This window comes from Dysidea avara, chromosome 1 (assembly GCF_963678975.1).
Source record: "Dysidea avara chromosome 1, odDysAvar1.4, whole genome shotgun sequence".
Classification (NCBI taxonomy): domain Eukaryota; kingdom Metazoa; phylum Porifera; class Demospongiae; order Dictyoceratida; family Dysideidae; genus Dysidea; species Dysidea avara.
In genome coordinates, this window is record NC_089272.1 from 38883629 (window position 1) to 38908750 (window position 25122).

The 25122-nt window shown below is 36.9% G+C and overlaps 1 protein-coding gene across 2 annotated transcripts; it reads left to right on the top strand.

Annotated features, from left to right (window-relative positions):
* Positions 1 to 5022: 5022 nt before the first annotated feature.
* On the top strand, positions 5023 to 25122 carry LOC136263948 (protein NLRC5-like). 2 transcript variants are annotated; one of them, XM_066058616.1, is made up of 4 exons: positions 5023 to 5137; positions 7455 to 7512; positions 13205 to 13495; positions 18105 to 25122. In XM_066058616.1, the coding sequence occupies exons 2-4, from the start codon at positions 7467 to 7469 to the stop codon at positions 24692 to 24694; spliced, it is 6927 nt and encodes a 2308-aa protein (XP_065914688.1). In that variant the 5' UTR covers positions 5023 to 5137; positions 7455 to 7466; the 3' UTR covers positions 24695 to 25122. The 2 variants fall into 2 exon arrangements, with proteins under 2 accessions (XP_065914688.1, XP_065914696.1); XM_066058624.1 differs by lacking the exon at positions 7455 to 7512 and having other exon boundaries at positions 5058 to 5137; positions 18105 to 25121.

A 25122-nucleotide genomic window follows, 5' to 3' on the forward strand; every position in this document is an offset into this window, starting at 1 on the left:
GAGCCTGGAAATGCTCATGATACGCACGCCGTGGCGATAAAGAAAGTCATCGATGGTGAAATTAAAATAGTTGGGCACATTCCCCAAAAGATTTCTGCAATATGTTCCATATTCATTAGACGTGGTGGCAATGTTATGTGCCAGGTAGCTGCATGGGGCTCGCCGATATTCGTCGGATTTGGTACAAGGTGGGTTGGAAATACCTTGTATTCTCAAGTTCGTTGCAGCAAATCAAAAGGAGGTTACCAAGACTATACGCCTGTTAGAGTCGGCATTAAATATCGAAAAAGTCACAATTAATTTCACTGCAAGTCCAGCTGATAGTGGGGATTCACCTCAAGCCTCGTGCTCTACTATGAATAACAATCGTGATGTCACTAGTGGCGCGGCTAACCACGAAAGAGTGGAGAAAGACGAAGATAACTCGATGGACAAAGCTGATGGGCGCGATTTATCTCAAGCCTCATGCTCTACTCTTGCTGTCAGTAATGGTGGAGAAAGCCACAGAACTAAAGATAACTCAATGGACATGATGATAGATCTAACAGAAAGCACTAATTCACCACCTTCCAAAAAGCAAAAACTTTTTGATGCTGAGAATATTATCATGGGAGTAGAGCTGACAGATGCAGAGATAAATTATGGCCAACGTTTACTAAAGGAAAAGCATCCGAAGGTTAATGGACTGCGCACAACTTTATATCAGTGTAGAATGCAAGATGGTGAAAACAGTGTTCAAGTTGTTCACTGCCCTTCAAGATTTCACTGGATAACTGTTACCACCATAAACTGCAAGGCTAATGAAGTGAGGGTGTTTAATTCTTTATTTTCCTACTGTGACAAGCAGACCATTTCAATCATTAGAAATCTTTATCAGACAGGCTCAGAGGAACTCAAAATCACTATGTGCCGGTGTCAAAAGCGAACTGGGAGCAAAGATTGTGGGTTGTTTTCTCTCGCATTTGCTGTTGCTTCAGTGTTTAAGTTAAATCCTAGTAAGATAAAGTTTCACCAAAAGAAGATGAGAGGCCATTTGGTGGACTGTTACACAAAGAAAGTTATGACACCATTTCCATGCAAATGATTTCATTACAGTTGTCTCTTAAATTAACAATGATTTTATTTGATTACATTCTGATCACCAATAATAATAATGACATGTGTAATGGTTATTACAATCAATCAATGCTTATAAACTATAGCTGACAACTAAATACATGAAGCAATTCCAGTTTCCTTAAAACCATTGATTATGATTTCTGGCTTGTTTTTAACATAGTTACAAGCAGATTCTATCCAAGCTGCACTAAGTGGTTTAACGGTACCCATTTTTAGGTCAATAATCTTGTTGACCTTCTTGACGTTGCCGGAGTACTTGACGTGCATACCAAGACTGGAATTCCGTACGAAGCTGATTTTTCACAGCTTTATTAACACTAACATCAAGTGGCTGTAATCGATCGGTACAGTTAGGTGGAACAAGCACCACATTAATGTTGTTCTGATCTAGCTGGGTAAGAAAAGCTGAGGTACACTGGGCCTTAAAGTTATCAAAGATCACTAAGGCTGGATAGTCAATGGCCAGGCCAAGACTCTGCCTCTTTTCAGTAATATACTGGAGTAGGACATTATCAACATATTCTTTCTTAGTGTCTTCATTAGACCAGTGATTAATGGAATATGTTATGTGCCATTTCTCAGGGAAACTGTGCTTCGGTAAGCAACGTGGAGTTTTCCCCTGATATATAATCTGAGGTGGCAAGAGATCACCAGTAAGAGATCACCAGTAAGAGATCCAGCTAAAACAGCAGTGAGCTGCCTTTTGTCATCTTTTCCCACTGCTTCTACCCTCTTAGCTCCTTTAGCTTCCATTGTCCAGTCAGAGGATGGTACAATGCTTAACCCAGTTTGATCAAAGTTGATGATCAGGTCAGCTGGAATTTCATCCATTGTTATTACTTGCTTGATTTCTAGCAAATAATCTTCCTTTACTGCAGCAAAGTTTTCAACAGTCACTTTTGCCTTTGTGGTCGCCTTGCGCTTAACGTAACCCATTCTGTGAAGCAAATATTGTGCCCAGCCTTTATTGAGATCTACTCTTGACAGCATATCTGCATCAAAATTCCTTCTGCAGAAGCGATGACCACTGTGGTATTGATACTAGTGCCAGTGGACCTCAGGTATTGAATGTATTCTCTAACCTGCTGATCTAGGTCCTCTCCTATTTTCAGCGGACGTCCGTTCTTTTTCGTTGTGAACCTTGCAAAATCCTCTACACTTGGAATGTCTCCCTCAACACGTAGCTGTTCCTTATAGAGGTCTTTTAGTCGACGAACAGATGTTTCTTTGAGCGGGGGCAGCTCAGCTTTCCTGCGGTCTCAGGAGTGACAAAATGGCTATGTCAATCTTAAATTACTACAAACATACCAAGCGTGACTCTGTGTCATCTTCGAGTACTAACCTACCCGATCCCCAAGGGCCTTTGAGTTCGTCAGTGGTCAGTTCCGCCTGGTGCGATTTCTAGTGCCAACAAGAAGGTAACTGAAAAACTTGAGGAAAAACCAGATGGAAAAAAGCCCTGTAGAGGACCTTATCAGACGCTAACAGATGCGCAAAAGCTGATGATAGCCCGAAGAGCTGCCGAGTATGGAACTACGGCTGCCATCAGGTACTTTGCCACAGAATACACTTTTTCAGTTACCTTCTTGTTGGCACTAGAAATCGCACCAGGCGGAACTGACCACTGACGAACTCAAAGGCCCTTGGGGATCGGGTAGGTTAGTACTCGAAGATGACACAGAGTCACGCTTGGTACGTTTGTAGTAATTTAAGATTGACATAGCCATTTTGTCACTCCTGTTCGACACTCGGTTCGACACGCTTCCGTGGAGTGCTCATTCACGTGATTGCCTGTAAGTTGGCGAAAAAAAACTTTGGCGAATTGCTATTGATTCGCCAAAGTTTTCTTCCGTTCGGTATGTAAGGATTTTTATGTAGTTTATCAGCTAGAAATGGTAGCTGGTGAGGTGGAAAGCTCTTGTCAGTTGGTTGCGACATTTTTTTTTTTTTTTTTTTTTTGTTTTGGTCTCACCTTACCAAACTATAGAAATAAGTCTGGGTCAGCCCAGCCCCCCCTCATATCAACTACTTGCTCCGCCGCTGGTCTGGAGTGTAACACACATGCATTATTTGGAAGGATTAATGACCACAAGTAGACACTTGTGGTTACCAAACAAACAAACAATCACAGCTATGTGACTACAAATTCAAACTATAGCCAAAACAAAAAGTTCAACAATTAGCAAGTCTTGTAGCTACAGTAGCTCTAGTCCATGCTTACGCCTTTATCAAAGTCACGGGGATGGCACAAATTGCTAGCTACTGCTGAGTCACTTCGAATTGTTTTTTTTTTTTTTGTTTTTTTATTTTATTAATGCTTTACAGCACAAGTGCTGAAGGTCTGTAGGACACCTGGTCCTACAGCCTGCTCAAAGACTTTAGCTACATAAGGTGTGTTTGAAAAGTTGTAGAAAGGAGAAAAAATCCATGACAGGACCTAGGTAGCCTTGAACCTGCAGCCATCCGATTTACGCTCGAACGCTTACAGGAGTCTACCGGGTGGTCAGGATGTTTTCTCCTTGTTATTTTCATGTAATTATATCCATAGGAATTCTAGAGAGTAACTCAATATTTCTAAGTACCCCAAGTAGAACCTAATGGACACTAGTTTATTTATTAATGCTTTACAGCACAAGTGCTGAAGGTCTGTAGGACACCTGGTCCTACAGCCTGCTCAAAGACTTTAGCTACATAAGGTGTGTTTGAAAAGTTGTAGAAAGGAGAAAAAATCCATGACTGGACCTAGGTAGCCTTGAACCTGCAGCCATCCGATTTACGCTCGAACGCTTACAGGAGTCTACCAGGTGGTCAGGATGTTTTCTCCTTGTTATTTTCATGTAATTATATCCATAGGAATTCTAGAGAGTAACTCAATATTTCTAAGTACCCCAAGTAGAACCTAATGGACACTAGTTTATTTATTAATGCTTTACAGCACAAGTGCTGAAGGTCTGTTGTGATGCAAGTTCTTGTGGTTCTTCTCTGTGACTAGTTACGCCTTCACCAAGTCACACATAAACTCACCTCAAATTGTTGCAATGTTTCTCTGTAATAGGGTCTATCAAGCTATCAAGTTTTTGTAGTTCTCCACTATTCACAAATTCACAGAGATGCCACAAATTGCTGCTGCCGAGATGCTTCGAATCAATGTAATACTTCTACTAGCAAACTATCAAGTTCTTCATCTTCCCTCTAGCAATAGCTTCTTCAGTAACTGTCGCACTTCAGCTAAATATAATAGAATCACATCATCTTTGTCATCTTTTAAACTATATTCAAAATGAGATCAAGGTCACTAAATCAACCTGCAGATGGATTTTTGACTTGGCTGCTGGTCCAATTTCTTTTTCAATGATGGCAAGAGATAGCCTATCCAGAATGGTCGGGGAATCTTGAACTTTAATAATTCTTTTATGTAGTTAAATTCTTTTATCACTGTTTTTTTCCTTGCCACACCGGCTTACTAGTTAATTTTTGTATCTTGACTAATTATGTTACGTTCACCTATATTATAATACTTAATGTAATTATTATAGTTTGCTAGCTAGACTATTAAAAGCTGTAGCAAATTGTATTCGTGTGATTGTACCATTAAGGGATTTTCACCCCCCTGGGAAAACCAGCTGAGCTATAAATCTTAAATCTAACTTATTAAATATTATTTTATTATTCAAATTTAGCGCTCTCCACCACAGATCGTGGATTAGACGTAGCTATAAACTCAGCTAGCAAGAGTTCTAGAGCACGACAGGACTAGCTAACTACGTTCTATTTTCTTGCCAGTAAGGACGCTCCAACTAGGGCTTTCGAAGCCGCATAAACGCCTCGGAGTCGGTGTTAAAGTGACGGGAATTTCCACTTTATACCCCCACGGAAGTTGTGGTTGCGCTAGCTAGTCTATGTGTTTTAAATTACGCCATTTTTTGACTTAATTTTAATTTGTCGCTTTGTGGTCTGTACTGAGATTGTGCCACTGATTTGAGCAAAAGTAGATCGAGGCGAAGTAGATATTTTAAAGGTAACTTACTACATATGTAACTACTGTAGCTAGCATTCACGGCGAACCGCTTTTATCAGTGCATGTTCTTCGGGGTGCCGGCTCAGTTGGGTGCCGGCTGTGTTCGTGTGCTAATGAAGTTTTATTACCGTATGTAGCTAGACGTTTAAGGGTGATATTAAAGCCGCCAAGGGACCTCTCACACCTGGTCGTCGGGCCTTGAGGTGCATATCGACATAGATTATAGAGAACTTCAAAGCACCTTACGCGCTCCTCTATAATCTATGATATCGATCAGCTTGGCTCTAAATTCCCACCCCACTAACTATTCCCTCCACTATATGAACAGGCTAAAAAGAGAGAGCCGGGGGAATTGATGCATGACCTTTGGCCTTTAACCTGTTAATGTCCTTTATTTACTTTTTCACCCACATATCACTTTCAAATTAATCTACAGGCTTTGTTTTCAACTATTGTTGTGATGATTTTGGGCACGTTCTTTTAGACCGCATCCCAGTTCTTTGTGTTTTGGCTGCTTACGTGCAGTGTAAGGTAAAGGAAGAAAGTACATGCAGTTAGACATAATAGCATTAACCCATTTAGGCTTAAACAAATGTTTCCAAGGCTATTTTCATTGAAGTTGTTTATATAATTTGGCTGATAATAGACGTACAATAATAATTGAGATTTATGGTACCTTACTGATTTACAGTCCCTACTATGGTTGAGAGTGTATAAACACCTTCTTTATGCCTATAAACACCTTCTTTATGCCTATTCTCCATGCAGTTGTGAAGTGGCCCAAATTGCTTTAAAATGCACAAAATTAATGTTCTATAAGTACTTTAGCTAGCTGGGAGAATACATTTGCTTATTAAAAGCTGTGTGAAATTGAGTTGCAAGTACACAAGGAATTTCAACTAGAGTAGGAAACATAGCACCATCGATGAAAAGTACTGAAACAAGGACCAGGAGTAGTGTATGATATTAAAGCACAGTAAAACAATAAGAAGTATTATATCCCTACTGTGCTCAATGGAAATGCACAGTAGGGATATAATACTTCTTGTTGTTTTACTGTGATTTAATATCGTGCACTACTCCAGCTTGTTTCAATACTTTTCATTGATGTGCTATGTTCCCTACTCTAGCTAAATATTCCAAGTATTTTTGTGCACTTGTTTTATGTAAAATAAAATTATTATGACTGGTGAACCCACACATAAGAAAGAAATGGTACCTCGCACCCCAGCTATCAATTGTCCTCCTTTGTGTCCTATTCATTTAGCTGATAGTAAAAGGTATTGATTTGTCGGTAGCATGTGATGGCTTCCCTTTGTAACAGAAATTGTCTGTATTTTTCGTAGTGGCTACTTTGATTGCAGAGGTGCTTTTCGAACAGTTCTTGATTTGTAGTGCTATGTAATGGGTTGAACATAGCCGACAATGAATCGTAATGGATATTTCACTTTTCAGATGATAATTGTTTCTTTTGATGCAGTATGCGTGGGTTTACCTTTCATATTTTACAAAACAAGCAAGTACATTAAAAAATTGGAATTTTTAAATGGAATAGGGACCACAGCACTTCGATAAAAAGTACTGAAACAAGCTGGAGTAGTGCACAATATTAAATCGCAGTAAAACAATAAAAAGTGTTATATCTCTACTGAGCTCTTCTCTTGAATGTGCACTTTGTTAGTTTAAAGTGAATGGGACACAAAGGAGGACACTGGTAAGTCCATGAAGAATGCATTGTACGTACTGCGGTATGCCAAAAGGCACATGTCCGGCTGAAGTAATGTTGAACAGTGAAACAATCAAGCCTGTAGCCTTAGCCGTTATTGAGTTACGCTTGTCTATAAGTCAGTTACTCAGTCGGTCAGTCAGTAAGTTACCAGAAAATTCTGTTTAATAATTTTATAAAATAAGTAAATTCATAGCATCTTTTGAAAGCGATCTGAAGGCTTGTTTGGGCTTAGTTTTACCTAACCAATACTGCTTCATTGTCGTCAGGGAAAAGTAAGGCTGGTTTTTGGATGATTTTTTTTAGTTCATGGGCCACGCCCAAACCTTTGTGGTCCCTACTACTTTGTGGTTTCACTCCAATTTCATGTGACACATAGATGCTATAATATACATAGTAACAATGCATAATATGAGGTTTTAATACAATGCACTACAGCAGCAAACACTTAAAAGGAACATTGTTTTCATGTTCGTGCATAAAGAACTGAAAATCATGATCATGAATGTACCATACATTTATTTTGAAAAGACTCTTTGACCATAGTTTATATTATGATCTGTTTTGTTAACTTTTTTTTTTTTGCAACAGGGAGATTTTAAAATGAGCAAGTTTCTTACTTTAGAGTACGTTAGGATAACTGATGAAGGTAATTGTAGTTGATTGTACATACTGTATTTATACTAATGTAAGAGAACTTGGGGATTATAGACATAAAAAGCTATGAAACAAGGGAGATTCACCTGCAGCTACACTAGCAGGTATTAATTCTACAAATTTGGTTATATACTCTGTACAATCATGAGATTAAATGTCCACTAGTATAGCTGCAGGTGTACATACAGCAGAGGACTTCCCTTGTTTTGTTGCCTTTTAATTTCTATGATCTTTATACTCAAATGCAAAACTTCCAATTCATTATTGGTGAGCCATGTTTATGCTGTGAATGCTATCCCACTAGGAACCTGTGAGAAGGCTCGAAGCCTCTGAATACAGATAATGAAGTGGCTATTCTCCTTCATTTTTAGCTACATACAATATTATATCTTGGATCAGAATGAAGAACAGCATAAGAAGTTCCTCTACAATCAATCCAGTCACACTACGAAAATTAGATAGACAGTATGAACCTCCCACTATGAATCAATAAAAATACAAAATGGCATTTTCAGTTTTAGCTATGTTCCACTTATTACGCAGCATGAAAAAAAATACAGTGCAAGAAGCACATCTACAATCTATTCAATCACACTACAGAAATAACAGTACCACTTTACTCTGTGATATTCATGCTAAAACTTTGACACCCTATCATATTCTTTGGATCCTGTCATACAGTTCAGTAGTACTGTATATTAGGGGTCATGGTGCTTTGTACCTTTTCGTGAAAAATATTGACCAGAAAACGGACTCACAATACCTTCATTGCGCCTTGGCACAGTTAGCAGCAGCATTGAAACCGGGTCGGGTCAACCGGGTCACATTTTCTCCGGATCATCCGGGTCTGACCCGGTTTACAAATTATCCGGGTCTGACCCGAATTGGATCACGTGGGAAACAAAATTGTTCATTTGACGACGTGGAAACTTATAAACGCTATCGCGTAGCTCTTTCATGAGCCACGCCCACTTATCGTGTTACAAACATACGCTCAACCATGCCAATTTATTAGTAAGTGCAGTATGTAGCATGAAACTGAGGGTATCTATGGTGAGGGGTAACTATTGTTAGTAGGTGGTGACCTTTTTTTTTTTGGTCTTCAACCTACAGCTAGGCTGAAGTTGCAATTCTAAAAGTCTGGATCCGCCCCTGTTTACTCAATCGAACGCTCAAAACGTAGTCTCGCTCGCTCGAGACTAGCCAAAATATAGCTCTTATCGCACACCTCGGCTTTAATTAATCCGGATCAGTGGGTCATCCAGGTCAACAGTAGTGACCCAGTATCAACGCTGGTTGGTAGCATTGGTTAGGTATACCAAAAGTGCAACCCAAAATGCTTCCAATAAGTTACCATGGAATTTGTTTAGTGGAATTTTCTGCTGACTGGCTGACTGATTAACTAACTGTCTGATAGCATAACTCGATAACAGCTAAGGCTATGGCTTGATTTTTTTTGCTGTTAGAGGTTGCTTCAGCTGGACTGGTGCCTTTTGGCATACCACAGTACAGTATGTACAATGCACGCATCATGGACTCACCTTTGTCCTCCTTTGTGTCCCATTTCTTCTTGCTGATAGTATAAGGTGTTGATTGTCAGTAGAGCAGGCGGCTTCCCAGTGAATCATCTGTATTTTCTGTGGTAACTGGATTGATTGTAGAGGGGCTACTCCTATTATCCTTCATTTAAAACTGTGTAATGCACTGAACATACAGGTAGTTAGAAACTAAGTGAAATGGGTGATATACTTTTCAATAACTGATAGTTGGGCACATGTTCAGACAAAAATATTTAGTCTGGTGTCACTGTTTCTTTTGATGTGGTGTGTGGGGTTCATCAGTGATAATCATGATACAAAAAGTAAACAAACAAGCAGAAGGAAAAAAAGATTGATTAGGGATCATAGAAATAAAAAGTAAACAAGTGAGGTCACCTGCACTTGCAGATATACTAGTGGACATTAACTTTAATCCCTAATTCAGTCATGGGTCTTAGTTAATTGTTCACTAGAGTATATCTGCAGGTGCAGGTGAGGCTAAACCATGCAGCGCATAGTCATCATGTTACACCACAGGAACAAGCTTACCAGCATGTGCTTTTTGGGGTTCTGAAGATATTGCAGCCTTCTACTCCTTGCTACTCCATTCATCTTTAATAATGCTCGTTGTCTTATGCAATGAAATCATTAATTTTCCATAGTAACACTTTTCATGTTTATACGCCACAAAATATTTAAAAGTCCTCACACTGCTGTTACACTGCGTTCACAGTAGCACGGTTCAGTTCGACTTGGTTCGGTACGGTCCAGTATTGCCTCTGTTTTTATTATTTTTATTTTTTATTATTAGCACTTTACAGTGACCAGCACTGAAGGTCTGACAGCAACATGTGCTGCAGCCTTAGGATTACCTAACCTACAAGGACTTAGACCTAGTGACTTGACTTTACTGACTGAATAAGGTGTAACAGAAAAGGGGCCAAAGTAAGGAAAAAAATCCCTCCAGCCCCAGGATTGTTCACACTATGCAGTCTCGCTCGCTAAGTCATCTGGTTTCCATAAACGCACAATTAAATATTATTTAGTTTACTTACTAAAACTGGATGCAGCTCTTGCCCTTCAAGCCTCTTGTGCTGGAATTCTTTCATTTCAACTAGATAGGCGGCCATGTAGCTGAAACTGTGACTGCAGAAATCATGCCGCGAATCGAAGTGAGTGAAACAGTAACTGCCACGACGACAAACAGTTCATAACTGTCGTTAGGGTTTCTTCCGTGCTGAACCTCGTGTCGAACAGTGTTCCTGAGCCCTTCATGTTGAGTTTATAAAATAATTATTTTGTGCGCCTGGTGAGTAAGAATCATACCGTACCGTGCTGGCCTGGTTCAATCGGGTGGGCTGGCTCGGTTCGGTTTGGCCCGGTATGGACGGTGTTCACATTGCACTTTTTGTCGAGCTTTACCGTTCCGAACCGTGCTACTGGGCTAGTGTGAACGGTGTAAGAGGTATGGCCTCGCAACTCATCATTCTGAGGTGTGGTTACCAGCTAGTAGACACCGTACTAGCAGGTGCATGGTAAGATTAACCACACCCCTTTATGATTTAGCAGCGCCAAGTGCTTGACATGCACTTTTAATGTACTTATTGCAATCAATAATATCTATCACACCTGTTATTGGTAGTATGCAATAAAAAGTAAAGAAACTAGAGAGGTCTAGCTAGCCTTGTGACTGTAGTCAGGTAGGCTAAAAACTTTTCTTGAAAATTTAATTTTTGACCTTCTGTAAATGTTTTACTATTATTAACTCTATATTTGGCCTTAGCAACATTAAGGCTTTTCCATAAAGGTGCTTTTCATCATGTAAAATGTTTCTAGGAGATCCCTACTATATAGAACTACCTAATTATAGTTATAAAATAATAGCTGCATTATTATCAGTTTATAAGCGCCAAAGTTCTTGTGGTGCTTATGAGCTCCTGTTAATAGTTTAACAAATTGAATACTGAAAATCAATTAGTTGAAAATGTGGTCTCTAATAAATTGATATTTTACAACTTATAGAAATAAAAATTTGATACTGTACCATGCAGCTACCTGTATCATACACTACATACAGTGCATGTAGTAGTACTGCATATTAGGGATCATGGATGTTTGCACATTCTCACAAAAAATATTGGCCAGAAACCAGCCTCGCAATGAATGCCTTTACAGCACCTTGGCAATATTGATGAGGTATAACCAAGCCCAAAAGTGCCTTCTGTATTTTCCAAAGTGACTGGATTGAAATGTTTCTTGTACTATTCTTCATTTGTAATGCCGTGTAACAGGCTGTACATAGTAGCATGATAGCTAATTAAGCCACTGCATGATAGTATGTTGTGTGGCCAAAAAAAAATTGGCATGCCACACCATGAGTATATTGACAGGAATAATGAAAATACGATTTTCATGCATGCATAGCTCCATGGCCTCTTCACACCATTTTTTTGCATTATAGCTGTCCACCCCGTATAGTAGGTCACACAGCAAATTTGATTGAATTCTCACCAGCCATAATTTCTTTGTTTTTTTTTCTTTGTGAAGTGTTTCCTGGGGATTAGATGCTTAGATCATTGTTTTCGCATAAAAATTTGTAAAACGTACTAATATATAACATTGCTTTGAAATTTCGCTGGGATTCACGTACCACAGTGCTATGAACCTTAACTTTTTGTGTAAAAATTATCAAACTTTTGTCATGGCTACAAGGTAAACTGCATATGAGAATGACTTGATAATTGAAGTTCATTATTGTGGTTTGAAGATTAATGGAATTACAGAGATATAAAGCAAAAGCCAAACAAGTGTAAAATGGCGGGATTAAAATACTCTAATAGAACAGTCTCCATGGAGTTAAAAAATGCACAAAAATGTTGGAAAAATCTGTCAGACTTCGAACCAGGGACCTCCACACCTAACATCCATATCTTTACCACTAGTGAGCCACTGCTGTCATGGCTGTTCACTTAATTTCTACTGTAATTTCGTAAATCTACCTAGTGTGTGTTCTATTAGAAGTTCTCAAAAATGTGTATTCTATTTAGAGTATTGCAATATTAACAATTGTCGACGACGCATGAGCATTTAACAATTATAATTTTGTTTTATTGGCAAGTGGTAGTATAGACGTGTTTAACGAAGAGGTGTGGTCATAAAATTGCATCATGTGTGCAAATTACCAGCCATTTTTATAGGGCAAAAAAATGCATTGTCAACTGCAATTAACTTATCAACAAGGATAAAAGCGGGTGGTTTGAGGACTAAAACCATTAATGAACTTGAGCATGGAATAATCAGTTACTTTTCAGATGCTAAAAATAAGTTTTGGGAAGTGATTTAAATTTCGCATTCATATACCACCTGTACAGAAAAGTCACCCTGTTATTCTTTTTCAGCTAAGGCCAAGTATTGATAAAGTATGACTGCAAGGTTTCTATTTTGGGTAGTGATTAATTGATGTAGTAATAGAGTGAGCGGAAATACTTAGAAAAATGTTTGCCTGTATTGATTTTACCAATCTTTTTGCACTACACAAATCCAGATTGCATTATATTAAAATGAGTGCCACGCCTTCTTATTAAACCTGTATATAGTTAGTTTGCATTCACCTGAGCCCTTGGTTTTTGCTAATAACTCTTGTTACATGGGCCAGCTTCCAAAACATTTAGTAGTGCTGTGAAGCCCTTTAAATCCTGGAACTATTTTTTTATAAAAGGGCTTTAACACCAGCAAGAAGGTGAGTTATGCGGCTTTAAAAATATGCCATACTTTTATTTTAGTACAGACGATTCAGGCATGAAAACATGTTTGCAATATGAAAACATGTTTTTTCCAGTACATAACCATTGGGAGTGAACAGATGTTCAGCTCCTTAATACCACTGCATTTGGTGGGGGCTCAGGTGAATGCGAACCATCTTTAGTTACAACTTTATTGACATTAACACCACTGCAGCCATTTATTGGCTGTTTTCTACCATTTGATTTTTCATACTGCCACCCTATTTGTTGTAAACCACACAACTTAGCTAAAATGATGCATCACATTTTGTCTAAATCCATAGGATGTATTGTATACAAAGATATGTATGTACATATATATATACATGTGCTTACAGTATGTATGTTATTTGAATTTTCTCAGTTCTCAACAGAAAACCACTGCTAAAAGACTTGTTTAGAATTATAACACCTGACTATGCTGCTCACTGGAAAGTCATTGGAATTTCACTTGGATTACTGACAACATGTCTTGATGCAACTGAGGCAGAAAATCCAACAAATCTGCAGTGGTGCTGTAATGAGATGCTAAAAATGTGGTTAGCTAAGAATACCAATGCTACTTGGAAAGATGTTCTTGCAGCAATTGACTCCCCTGCCCTGACAAAGAGTGTTCCTTTGTCATCAGATATACCTCAGAAGGATCCTTTAAATGGTGTGTATAACAGTTGTATACAATAGTTAGACATCAAAACACACAGTTCTTCCCAAAGGCCCTATACATGTGTTGTGGCACCCAAGTGAAGCAAGGACACTACTACAGGGCTTGAGGGTTTCTAAGTTCCATGGAACCCTGTGTTTCAATGTCTAACTTATTTAGACCACAGCTCATTAATGTACCATCACAGCTTCTTGTGACATAAGAATTGTGGCGTTGAGTAGAGTTAGTAAATTACACGGCTCCCTGTAATTGTTTAGAAAATCACCCTTATGGGCACATTCGACACATTAATTGTCTAGTTCTGAAACACAGCATTATAAGTTACATTCCTACCCATTTAAGGGTAGAATAAACCATAGATACCTTGAATTACAAAAAATAATGTTTTAGAAATATTGAAAAGTGTTTTCAGTTATTATCAGCACCATGCTAGTTTCAAAAATTCTAATTGTTTCAGGCATGACCATGAGGGTGATTTTCCAAAATTTGGTCACAATTAGTACACAGTACTTGCTATCCAGTTAAATGCCCATGCATTGCCAGTGTTACAGCATGTAATTGTTGTGTTTTGCCCGGTGTTTTGTATCACCTCAGAGATGGGGATCTATTGAGACATAAACAAGAGATCTGCAGGATTTAGATACCTGCAAGTAGCCAATGATATTCAAGTATTTCATTTTACTGTGACCTAATGTGCGTAAGACAATAAGAATGTTTATTAAGTTGGCAACTACCTGTAAACATAAGCAATCAGAAACATGCAGGTTTGTGAATTAATATGAATGAACAGATTAGTGACAAAAAAGGGTAACCTGACTGGCTTTCTGTCAAGCAGGTGGCAAGACAGTAGTAAATTAACTGTTAAATTAGTGTATATTTGTAGTTAGATAGCTGTTCTATTTATTAGAGCATATTGATGTATACCTACAGTGCAAGTAGAATTTTTAAGCTATCTGGGTACCCTCTAAGATTAGCACAGTTGCCCCCAAAAGACATGGGTGGTCCTGCTATGAGTCAATGTGGTACATGTTGATCACAATAATATTTAGAATGCTGTTGCATTAGGGTGACTGCTTTTTTTAGAGTATCTTGAGTGGATCTCAACAATACTTTTCAAGGAACGTGGTCTTTCTTGCCAGCTTTTCACTATGCTACTAGTAAAAAAATAAGGAGCGTGGTTGATATGATTGATTGCAATAAGTATGAGTAGATCGTTAAGAGGCATGTTGCACTCGTGATTAGTATTGGTGCTGCTAAATTGTATATGGGAGTGGTAAACCATATTGTGCAGCTGCTAGTACAGTATCTACTAGATGGTAATCAAGATGCATAGTAGTGAATTATGAGGCCATACCTCTTACAGAAACATGATCACTATTTAAATAATTTTGTGGCAGATAGTTTCTATAATGCATCGATATGGTTTTGTTACATGAAGAAGATGACAACTAGCATAATTGAAGATAAAAAGGAAAGGCACAGAGGACAGATGATCTTCGGTATTCCAAAAAGCACATGTCGCTGGTGAGTTTGTTGTTGTGGCATAATTATATTGTGGTGGCCATGTGCTGCGTTGATTAGCCTCTAGCCTTGTGACTTTGGTCAGGCAGGCAGATCAGATTTAGCATGAAAAACATAAAATTCCAAATACCGAATTTAAAAAAAAAATTGCTAAAACTCAAATTTTGGTCTGCCTGTCTTCCAGCCTAGCTATAGTAATGTTAAGACTGTTTATTCTAGGATGTTGTTATGGGCAACATTTTAGGGGGCATGTGCTACTTTAGGGTGGGTGCCTACCATACAGTACTACCACACTGTATGATACTCTAATAGAAGGTGCACTATGAACATACACCTGTATCGTACTGTATAGTAGGGACCACAAAGGTGTGAGCATGGACCATGAAAAAATGTCGTCCTAAAACCACCTCACTTTTCCCTGACAATGATAAAACAGTATTGGTTAGCTAAATCTAAGCCCAAACAACTCTTCAGATCTAACGCTTTCAACAAATTGCTATGAATTTTTCTAGAAATAAATTATTAAACAGAATTTTAGTGACTGAATGGTAACTGACTGAGTAACTGACTGAGTAACTGACTGAATAACTGATGCCTTCAGACAAGCGTATCTCAATAATGGCAAAGGCTACAGGCTTGATCGTTTCACTGTTTGACGTTACTTTGGCCCAAAAGGTACCTTTTGGTATACCGCAGTACGTACAATGCATTCTTCATGCACTTACCAGTGTCCTCCTTTGTGTCCCATTCATCTTTGCTGGCAGAAAAAAGTGTCAATTTGGCAGTAGCACATGATGGCTTCCCTTCGTAACGGAAATCATCTGTATTTTTATAGTGGCTACTTTCAAATTGATTGCAGAGGTGCTTTTCGAACAGTTCTTGATTTGTACTACTGTGTAACAGGTTGAACATAGATGACAACGAAGTGTAACAGATCCTTCACTTTTCAGATGATAATTGATAGCTGGGATGCGCGGCATCATTTCTTTCTTTTGATGTGGTATGCGTGGGTTCACAAGTCATAATAATTGTGTTTTCAGTACAAAAAAATTAACAAACAAGTACACAAAAAAGTTTGGACCATAGTGCATTGATAAAAAGTACTGGAATAATGCATGATATTAAATCACAATAAAACAATAAGAAGTGTTATAGCCCTACTGTGCTCAAGATACCATAATGGAAATGCACAGTAAGGATATAACACTTCTTATTGTTTTACTGTGATTTAATATCGTACATAGGCCTGAGTCAAATATGCTCAAAACTTTGCCCAAAATGCTTTTGGGAATTTTCCAAATTTTTTACCATTATGCTCTTACAGTATTCCTATTATGCTTACATTATGCTCCTAAGTTAACAACATTTGTTACAATTATCTTGGAACAGTTTAATCAGTGAATGCTCTATTAGAGTATTTCACTACATAGGTGACTGTTCTATTAGAGAGTATCGATCTATGTACAATGCATTTGAGTGTTTTATTGCAGCTTCCACTGACTGCTCTATTAGGGAGTATTGATCTTTCATGGAATTAAGCTCCATACTTTGAAATATCTACCTAATATGCCATTATGCTGGCATAGCACTCCAGTATTATGCTTTTTATTATGCTGGCATATTTGACACAGGCCTAATCATGCACTACTCCAGTTTGTTTCAGTACTTTTTATTGATGTGCTATGGTCCCTACTCTAGCTGAAAATTCCAAATTTTTTGTGTACTTTAATAGTTACACCATGGCCATGAGGGATTTACCTGACATATATGTCCAAGCCCAAGGACCGCAGGCCCGAGGGTGCAGGCATATATATCAGGCAAATCCCGAGTGGCCATGGTATAAGTAATATATACCACTTGGTATGCTCACCTAATAGGTGAAGGGAAACAAACCTGCATTCACCACATTACTTTTATACAGAGGTTTGCAAACATCGATTGTGGATTAAATTGTGGGCACAAAAAGAAATGATTGTGAGTTTTTTTTTCGCTGGTTGTAGTGATACCATTTTTGCCATTTTGTGGATGCTTAAAGTAACCTAAGGTGCTAAAATAAATACTTAGGCGTATAGGTTGAGAATTTCAGCCATCTTGTCATGTGATGTGTAGAAAAGCGATCCACACATTGCATAAATGATTATTTAGTGATGCCTAGTAACTGAACTATGCAATGCTGACTCACTCAGTTATTGTTCCTTCAAAAAATGCCTAGCCTAATTAAACCAACATAAACCCACAATGCAAAACTTTAAGCAGCTCTATATAAATAATCAAAGGGAACTGATGCTTTGTAACTGCCTCAGCATCAAAGACAGTTTATATCATGATATCACTCTAACCACAGGGCAATATCATATCACCCTTTGGTCAGGGCAATACATGAAATATAGCCTTGTGGTTTCCTTTGATCTGAGGTGTCAAAAGTGTTATATACTTTTTAATTAACCAGTCATGTATACTGTTTGGATAATCAAGAGTTGGGATTGGTCTTACTGCAAATGTACTCTGTTACTAGGCTTACGCCTATTATGCCGGCATAATTTTGAGAATAATTGGTCACCAATTTCGTGAGAATGATTCCGGAACAATAGGATGGTTAAAGGCATAGTTTTAGAATTATTGGGTGTCCATGGGAATAATCGGTGGAATTAAAGGGCATGTCTATTCTTGATTAGCTAGAAGAAAGAGTTAAGCTACTAAAAGTGATATATAGCTGACGTAATTATACAAGTGCTGGCTGAAAAGGAGCTGAAAGCCTTTAAAAGATCGACATACTCTAATAGAACGCTCAAATACTCTAATAGAGCAGTCAGATCATGACTAGCTACAGAAACTAAATGAGAATTGTTATGGAATAATAGGCTAGACACAAGAATAAAAAAAGAATAATAGGTGAAAATTTTGGGAAATTCTGGAAAGAATAATAGGTAATATTTTAAGCATAATAGGCTCAAACCTATCTGTTACCCATGTGCTACACCTGTATGTATTTTCACATGTACGATATGCATATTACAATAGGTAGGTTTGTTTGCATTCAATTTTAATCAACATTCGTATAAAACTGCTGTTATTTTTATAGCACATCAGGTAATCTCACAATTATCTGATTATGTCAAAACAAACTACATAAAGGGTAGGTACTATTCCCAAGAAGGAATATGGCAGCTCTTACACCCAAAACATTTTGATAATGCATTATTGATACACCATTTGGAAGGACGTGGTGAAAGAGAAATTTCAAATATGACAGCTCTAATAAGAGAAGGTCTTACAGACAGCACTCATCAGTTACCATCACCTGATAATGTAGAAACTGAATCCGATAGTTTAGTAAGATCACATAATATTGCTGATGCATTTAAACCATTTGAGAAACATGATGGTACAACAGTCACACCAGTGGTAATAATTATCAGTGGTGCCCCAGGAATGGGGAAAACAACACTTTGTAAAGAAATGGCTTATCAATGGGCAAAGGGTCAATTTCTTGATAATAGTTGTTTGATGTTTTTTGTATATTTGCGAGACCCCCAAACACAAAAAATCTGTGATTTACAAAGTTTTATCCACTACTTTTATAATTTTGATAAGGCTGCTGCAGAGTTCTCTGAACGGTGTGCGAATGTTCTCATCAAAAGAAATAATGAAGATATAACGATAATATTGTTTGGGTATGATGAATACTTTGATATCTCTGGTGATCAATTCCTTACTGACACATTAAATCGGAAGGTATCTTGTTTTGCACAAAGTAAATTGGTTGTCACATGTGGGCCTATTGCAACTGACAAACTGCAACATGTTACAGACGTTAAGGTAGATTTGTTGGGGTTTATTGAAAAAAGCAAGAACGTTTATATCCAGAAGGAGCTACAAGGTTCTCCTAATAAAATAGAAAAGCTGTTGTTGTTTTTAGATGAAAACAAAGAGATTAACAGTCTTTGCAATGTTCCTATGATAATGTCCATTCTAGTGTATACCTTCAAGGAAGTTGATGAGTTACCTGCTGATCAAACTGAGTTGTATGAATATTTTATTGCTCTAACGATAGCGCAATATTTAGAGACAGGCAATCCTGATTTTAAAATACTACATTTACAGCACCTACCAGAATGTTATCAGCAATATATCTTAGAATTATCAAAATTAGCTTTCACTTGGGAAGATAATAAAATTGTTTTCACCACAGAAGAATTAAAAACACTTTGCCCTAATTTAGCATCCGCCAACAATAAATTTCAAGAACTTGGTTTACTGAAATCTGCACTATACTTTAATATGAAGAGGACTGAAAATTGCATTTCTTACAAATTTCTTCATGTAGCAATTCAGGAGTTCTTAGCAACTTATTATATTAATTCGTTAACTCCTAGTGTTCAGTTTGATTTGTTGAGAAAAACATTTTTTGTTAAAAAGTATGCAGACACTGGGCTAATGTTGGTAAAAAAATTAGATAAAAGTGTGATGTATAATTTTTTTGAATATTTGATCCATGGTACACCATGTGAGGAGCTAAAAGTTAAGGTAGTTCCAAAGATTGCTGACCTTGATCCACTTCAGGCATTTACTCAGTTAGCAAAGATTTGTACTACGGACTCTTCATTGACCCACTCTAAAATGTTATGTTACAAAAATAGCAATATTGAATTGTATAAAAAAGAGTTATCACATTCTCATTCTCTTGAAGATCATCTTTTATTTATTAAACTGGTTGCACTTGAAATTGAGTGGAGTAAAATATATCTATCATTATGCTGTGCTAGAAACAGTGTTAGCCATTCTTTGGAGACATTTGTGATTGACAAAAGTAAACAAGAGGGTATCTATGCTAAACTAGCATCACACTTGAATGAAAATACCCTTCTGTCTGTGGTGATCATTAATTTTGCGTCGATGGTTGCATACAGAGCTGCTAAGCAGCAACTCGTTGATAGTTTTGATATGAATGACTCGATTTCTCACATAACACTAAAAAATTGTGAAATAGATGAAGAAACTGCAGAAAAAATGTCATTGTATTTTAGTAAAAGTTGTATGGAAACAGCAGCATTTATTGGATGCACTTTTTATAATTATGGACACAAATTGATATTCAATGGATTTAGCTCTATCAAAACATTACAAATTCTGTTATTTGATAATACAAACATTGATGAGACAACAGCAAATGCACTGTCATTATTAATTTCAAACAATACTAAATTATTTATAGTAGAAATTACTAATTGCAACCTACGTAAAGAAGCTGGAATTATAGTTGCGTCTTTGAAGAATATTACAACTATCATGACATTGAGCCTTTCAGAAAACAAAATTCCAGGGAGTATAGCTGATGATTTGGCTGTTGCATTTTATGCTAATCAAAATGTGGAGAGACTTCACTTGGCTGATAATAATTTACAGCATCAAGGAGTTGCTGTAGCCTCAGCATTATGTCATATTAAAACATTAGTAGAGTTGAATTTAAGTAATAACAACATGACAAAAAAAGTAGCTTATGAATTATCACTTGCGATAGAAAGCAACGAATCACTGCAAGTGTTACGTATTGGAGGTAATGATCTAAAAAACGATGGTATAATAAGAATAGCCAATGCCATAAGTCATTTATCTCAACTGCGAATACTTGCAATTGATGATAACCAAATAACTGAAGAAGCAGCTGATGCTATAGCAGTTGCAATATCCTGCAACGTTCATTTAGAAGTATTAAATCTCAACAACAATCTACTAAAGAAGGGAGTTGCTATCATAGCAAATGCACTGCATTCCAATAATGTTACACTTGAAACATTAACTATTAACAACAATCAAATACCAGAGGAAGCAGCTGATGCTCTAGCGGCTGCCATTAAAAGTAACTGTTTGCTAGAAGTCCTAAATTTGTATAGCAATAATCTTTGTGATGGTGGAATGATCAAAATTGCTCAATCACTAGCTAATTTGTCATCAGTGAAACATCTTTATGTAGGAAATAATAAGATAACCTGTGAATCTGCTGATGCATTAGCATCTGTTATACTTGCTAATAGCAAGCTTGAAACATTATATCTCGACGGAAGCTTTCTTGGCACAGGTGTCAAAGTAATAGCAAATGCTTTAAAGCAAATTTCTGGTCTTACAAGTGTAAATCTTTATAGTTGCCAAATACCAGAATCTGCTGCTGAAGATTTAGCTATTGCTTTTTTAAACAATAAATCTTTACAGTTTGTAGCATTAGGTGATAATCTGTTGACTACCAAAGGAGTTCAAACAATTTCACAAGCACTCAGCAAGTTATCAGAGTTACGAACATATAGTATCTACAATAATTATTATACTGAGGAAGCAAGTGATGCTATTTCATCAGTGATTTTAAGTAACAGCAAATTGAAATATGTTTGTGTTGGTGGAAACAATCTTCAAACTGGTGTGATGAAGATTGAAAATGCTTTAAATTCTGTACTAATTAAAGAACTGGACTTGAGACATAGTAACATTTCTGAGAAAACTGCTTCAAACTTAGCGCTTGCTGTATCCAATCAGTATTATTTGAAAGAATTTACTTTAGAAGGCAACAACTTGGGTATAAATGGAATCCTAACAGTTGTAAAATCATTGAGTACCATAAGCAAATTAACGCTACTCAATCTTGATAATACCTCTATCACTGAAGAAGCTTGTGATGCCATTGCTTTGGCAATAGCAAGTAATTCCAGATTAGAGCAACTGTATCTTGGTAACAACAAACTTTGTTCTGGAGGAATCAAAGTAGCAAGAGCTTTAAAAAAGTTATCAGAGCTAAGAACAGTGGGTTTTAATGATTGCAGCATGTCTGTACAAGTGGCTGTTGAATTAGCATCTGCTATTGCAACTAATTCCTCATTGGAGGATCTGAGATTAAGAAACAATAAACTAACAACAAGTGGCATAATAACAATTGCAAAATCGCTGAGTTGCTTATCAACATTGAGATCTCTTAATATTCGAACAAACCAGGTAACAGAAAAGGCTGCAGGTGATTTATCTTTGTTAATATTGAATAACACTGCAATTGAAGAGCTATGGCTTGGTGATAACAACCTTCAGGGTGGAATATCAAAAGTTTTAAGAGCTCTAGAAGCACTGCCAAGACTGAGAACATTAGACATTCAGAATAATCATATACCAGAAAGCGTATACAATTGTTTGGCAAATTTTAGTAGTCTAAGAGGTGTACAGAATTTGTACTTGGAAAGTAATGATTTATGCTTATCTGGAGTAAAAACATTAATTGTGGGCGATTTGTGCCAGTTCACTAGTTTGAGAGTATTAGATTTAGGTGGTGTTAACATGACAGAAGTAATGGTTGATAAATTAGCACTTGCTATACCCAATATGACTTTATTGCAACAACTGTGGTTAAAAAACAATAACTTGGGGACTGAAAAGGTACTAAGAATTGCTCAATCACTGAGTAATTTAACAGCAGTGAAACAGCTTTGCTTTATAGGTAATCAAATCACAGAAGAAGCAACAGATGCCATAGTATCAGCAATACATACCAATGACTCTTTGGAAAAGTTATATCTTAGTGATAATGATCTTCGAGCAGGTGTACTGACAATTGTTAACTCTCTTAAAAATGTTTCAGCTTTAAAAGTATTGTACCTGGACAATAACAGCATACCAGATATGGTTTTTGTAGAATTGGCTAACATTGTTGCAAACATGAATTTAGAAGTACTAGATTTGTCATTTAACTGTCTCCAACTGTCTGGAAAATCTTTTTCAAAAGCATTGTGCAACATCAACACCCTTACATCCTTATGTTTGAATAACTGTTCTATGACGAGTGATTGTATTGATGATTTAGCAGTTACTATTATGAACAATGTTACATTAAATTCTCTGTATTTAGCCAAACAGTTCAAAACAAATGGAGTAATATCAATTTGCCAAGCTTTAAAATGTTTGTCTACTCTGAAAAATTTGTGCATAAATAGTACTGAAGTTGATGGTAGAGCTGCAGAAGCCATAGCATCAGTAGTGATTAGTAACAACATAAACTGGTTGATCCTTAGTGGCTGCAAACTCAAAAATGACACTACCAAAATATTGAGAGCTCTTCAAGTCATGTCATCACTTACCACTTTACATCTCGGTCATATGGACATGCCTGATAATGTGGTAACTGACTTGGTGCTAGCAATCAACAATAATCCTCTTCTTAAAGAATTAAACATATGCGGCAATCTGGTATCAAACAGTTTAATTGAAATAGTGCAAGCATGTAAAGCAAGTCTTAAATATTTAATTGCACTTGACATACAATGGAATTCTGTTAATCCTTCTGCAGTTACAGAACTAGCTCAAGTAACTGGTACTATCAACACTCTTGAAGTACTCTTTATGGGTGGTTTAACTCTGAATTCCGCTGAAAAATATTTTGATAACTTAGTTTTGTATTTAGAAAAATCATACTCCCATCTTCATTTGTTAGATGTGACTTCAGTTAAAAAATGTCAAAAGATAGAGAGTTTAAACTATGAACTTCAAAGACACAAAATATCCAGCTATATCAAGGTCAATCATGAAACTGATTACTCGTTATTTAACTGTACTGATGCATTTGTTTTCATTGAACTTTATGACTTATACTTAATCAAGAAGCATGATTTTCTTTCAACTTTCCAAAAAGTTAAGCAGATTTTGTTACAAGTTGATGCAGCTACAACTATTTATTTACTTCCAGTCATTTCAAAGTTGAGAGTTCTTGATTTAGAACAAAGTAACATAGATGAAGTTGCTGCATTTGAACTGGCAGCTCTTCTAGGATGCAACAGTGTTCTGGAACAGTTATGGCTTGGAGGAAATCAACTAAGTACTGCTGGTGCCATCTTCATTTTGAACTCACTGGTTCACTTGTCAGCATTAAAAGCACTTGATTTGAGCTATAACAGTATAGGTTGTCAATCAGCTGACAGTGTAGCAGCTGTTATTCAGTGTAATCCAATGTTACAATACCTGGGCCTGGATGGTAATGACTTAATGGACACAGGAGCTGTGACTGTATGCCATGCACTGAAAAGTATCACTAAGTTGAGAGTATTAAACTTGAACAGCAATGGAATTACTGATGATGCAGCTGAAGCAATTACTTTTGTAATTTCTAGTAACAGTTGTTTGGAGGATTTGTCACTAGGTAATAACAAATTGAAATGTGAAGGAATTTGTAAAATTGTGATGTCACTTAAAAATCTATGCAGACTAAGAAAACTTGATTTGCTTCACAATGAAGTTACTAAACAGGTTGCAAATGAATTGGCAGTCACCATCTCTAATTGTTGTACTTTTCAAGAACTATATCTAAGTGACAACATGTTGGAAACTGAGGGAGCAATAAAGATCTTTGAATCATTAAAACACAAATCCAAACTACAGGTGTTAACACTTAGTAATAATAACATTACTGATGAAGCAGTTGATGAATTGTGTTTAGTATTAGCACAAAATCCTAGACTACAAGTTCTGTTACTTGGCGGGAACGAGTTACACATGGATGGAGTAGTAAGAATTGCACAAGCTGTTAAATGTGAGAGCACAATGATGCGTCTTTTGGCTCTGTGTGAAAATAATATCAGTGAGCCAGAAAAAGGTGAAGTTGAAAACATTTTCTCAGATAACACACTGATCCATGTCTACACATAGTCGTCTGCTAGTTATAATTACACAATGCATACACAGTGACTGTCTTAGAATCCATCACAAAGAATTTGCAGTAAGTTTTTTTTTTTTTCTGCATAATTGTAATTATTATTATATAACTAATTAGTTTATGTATTTATGTGATTGAAAGCTCAAACTGCACAGCTAACTACTTGTATGTGGAATACATGCAGTTATTGTGATGTTATTGGTGACTGTTGACCTTTTTGTGTTTTACATCCAATGCACCATGAATAGTGAAGTGATATATACTGAAGAAAGCTTTGAAAGTGTACACATCATGATCATTTCCACCGTATCAATTGATTTAATCTATATGTATACTGTATATGTTAAATCCAGCAAAGGCAGCATACTGTAGCTATTATACATATACAGTATCTTTAGCAAGCAATTATATACAGAATTAA

Bases quoted from the DNA above. Each gene is read 5' to 3' on its own strand.
- LOC136263948 (XM_066058616.1), top strand. From the start codon at position 7,467: ATGAGCAAGTTTCTTACTTTAGAGTACGTTAGGATAACTGATGAAG. The intron at 7,513-13,204 runs GTAATTGTAGTT...GAATTTTCTCAG, and splicing joins CGTTAGGATAACTGATGAAG to TTCTCAACAGAAAACCACTG. The intron at 13,496-18,104 runs GTGTGTATAACA...TTATTTTTATAG, and splicing joins TCAGAAGGATCCTTTAAATG to CACATCAGGTAATCTCACAA.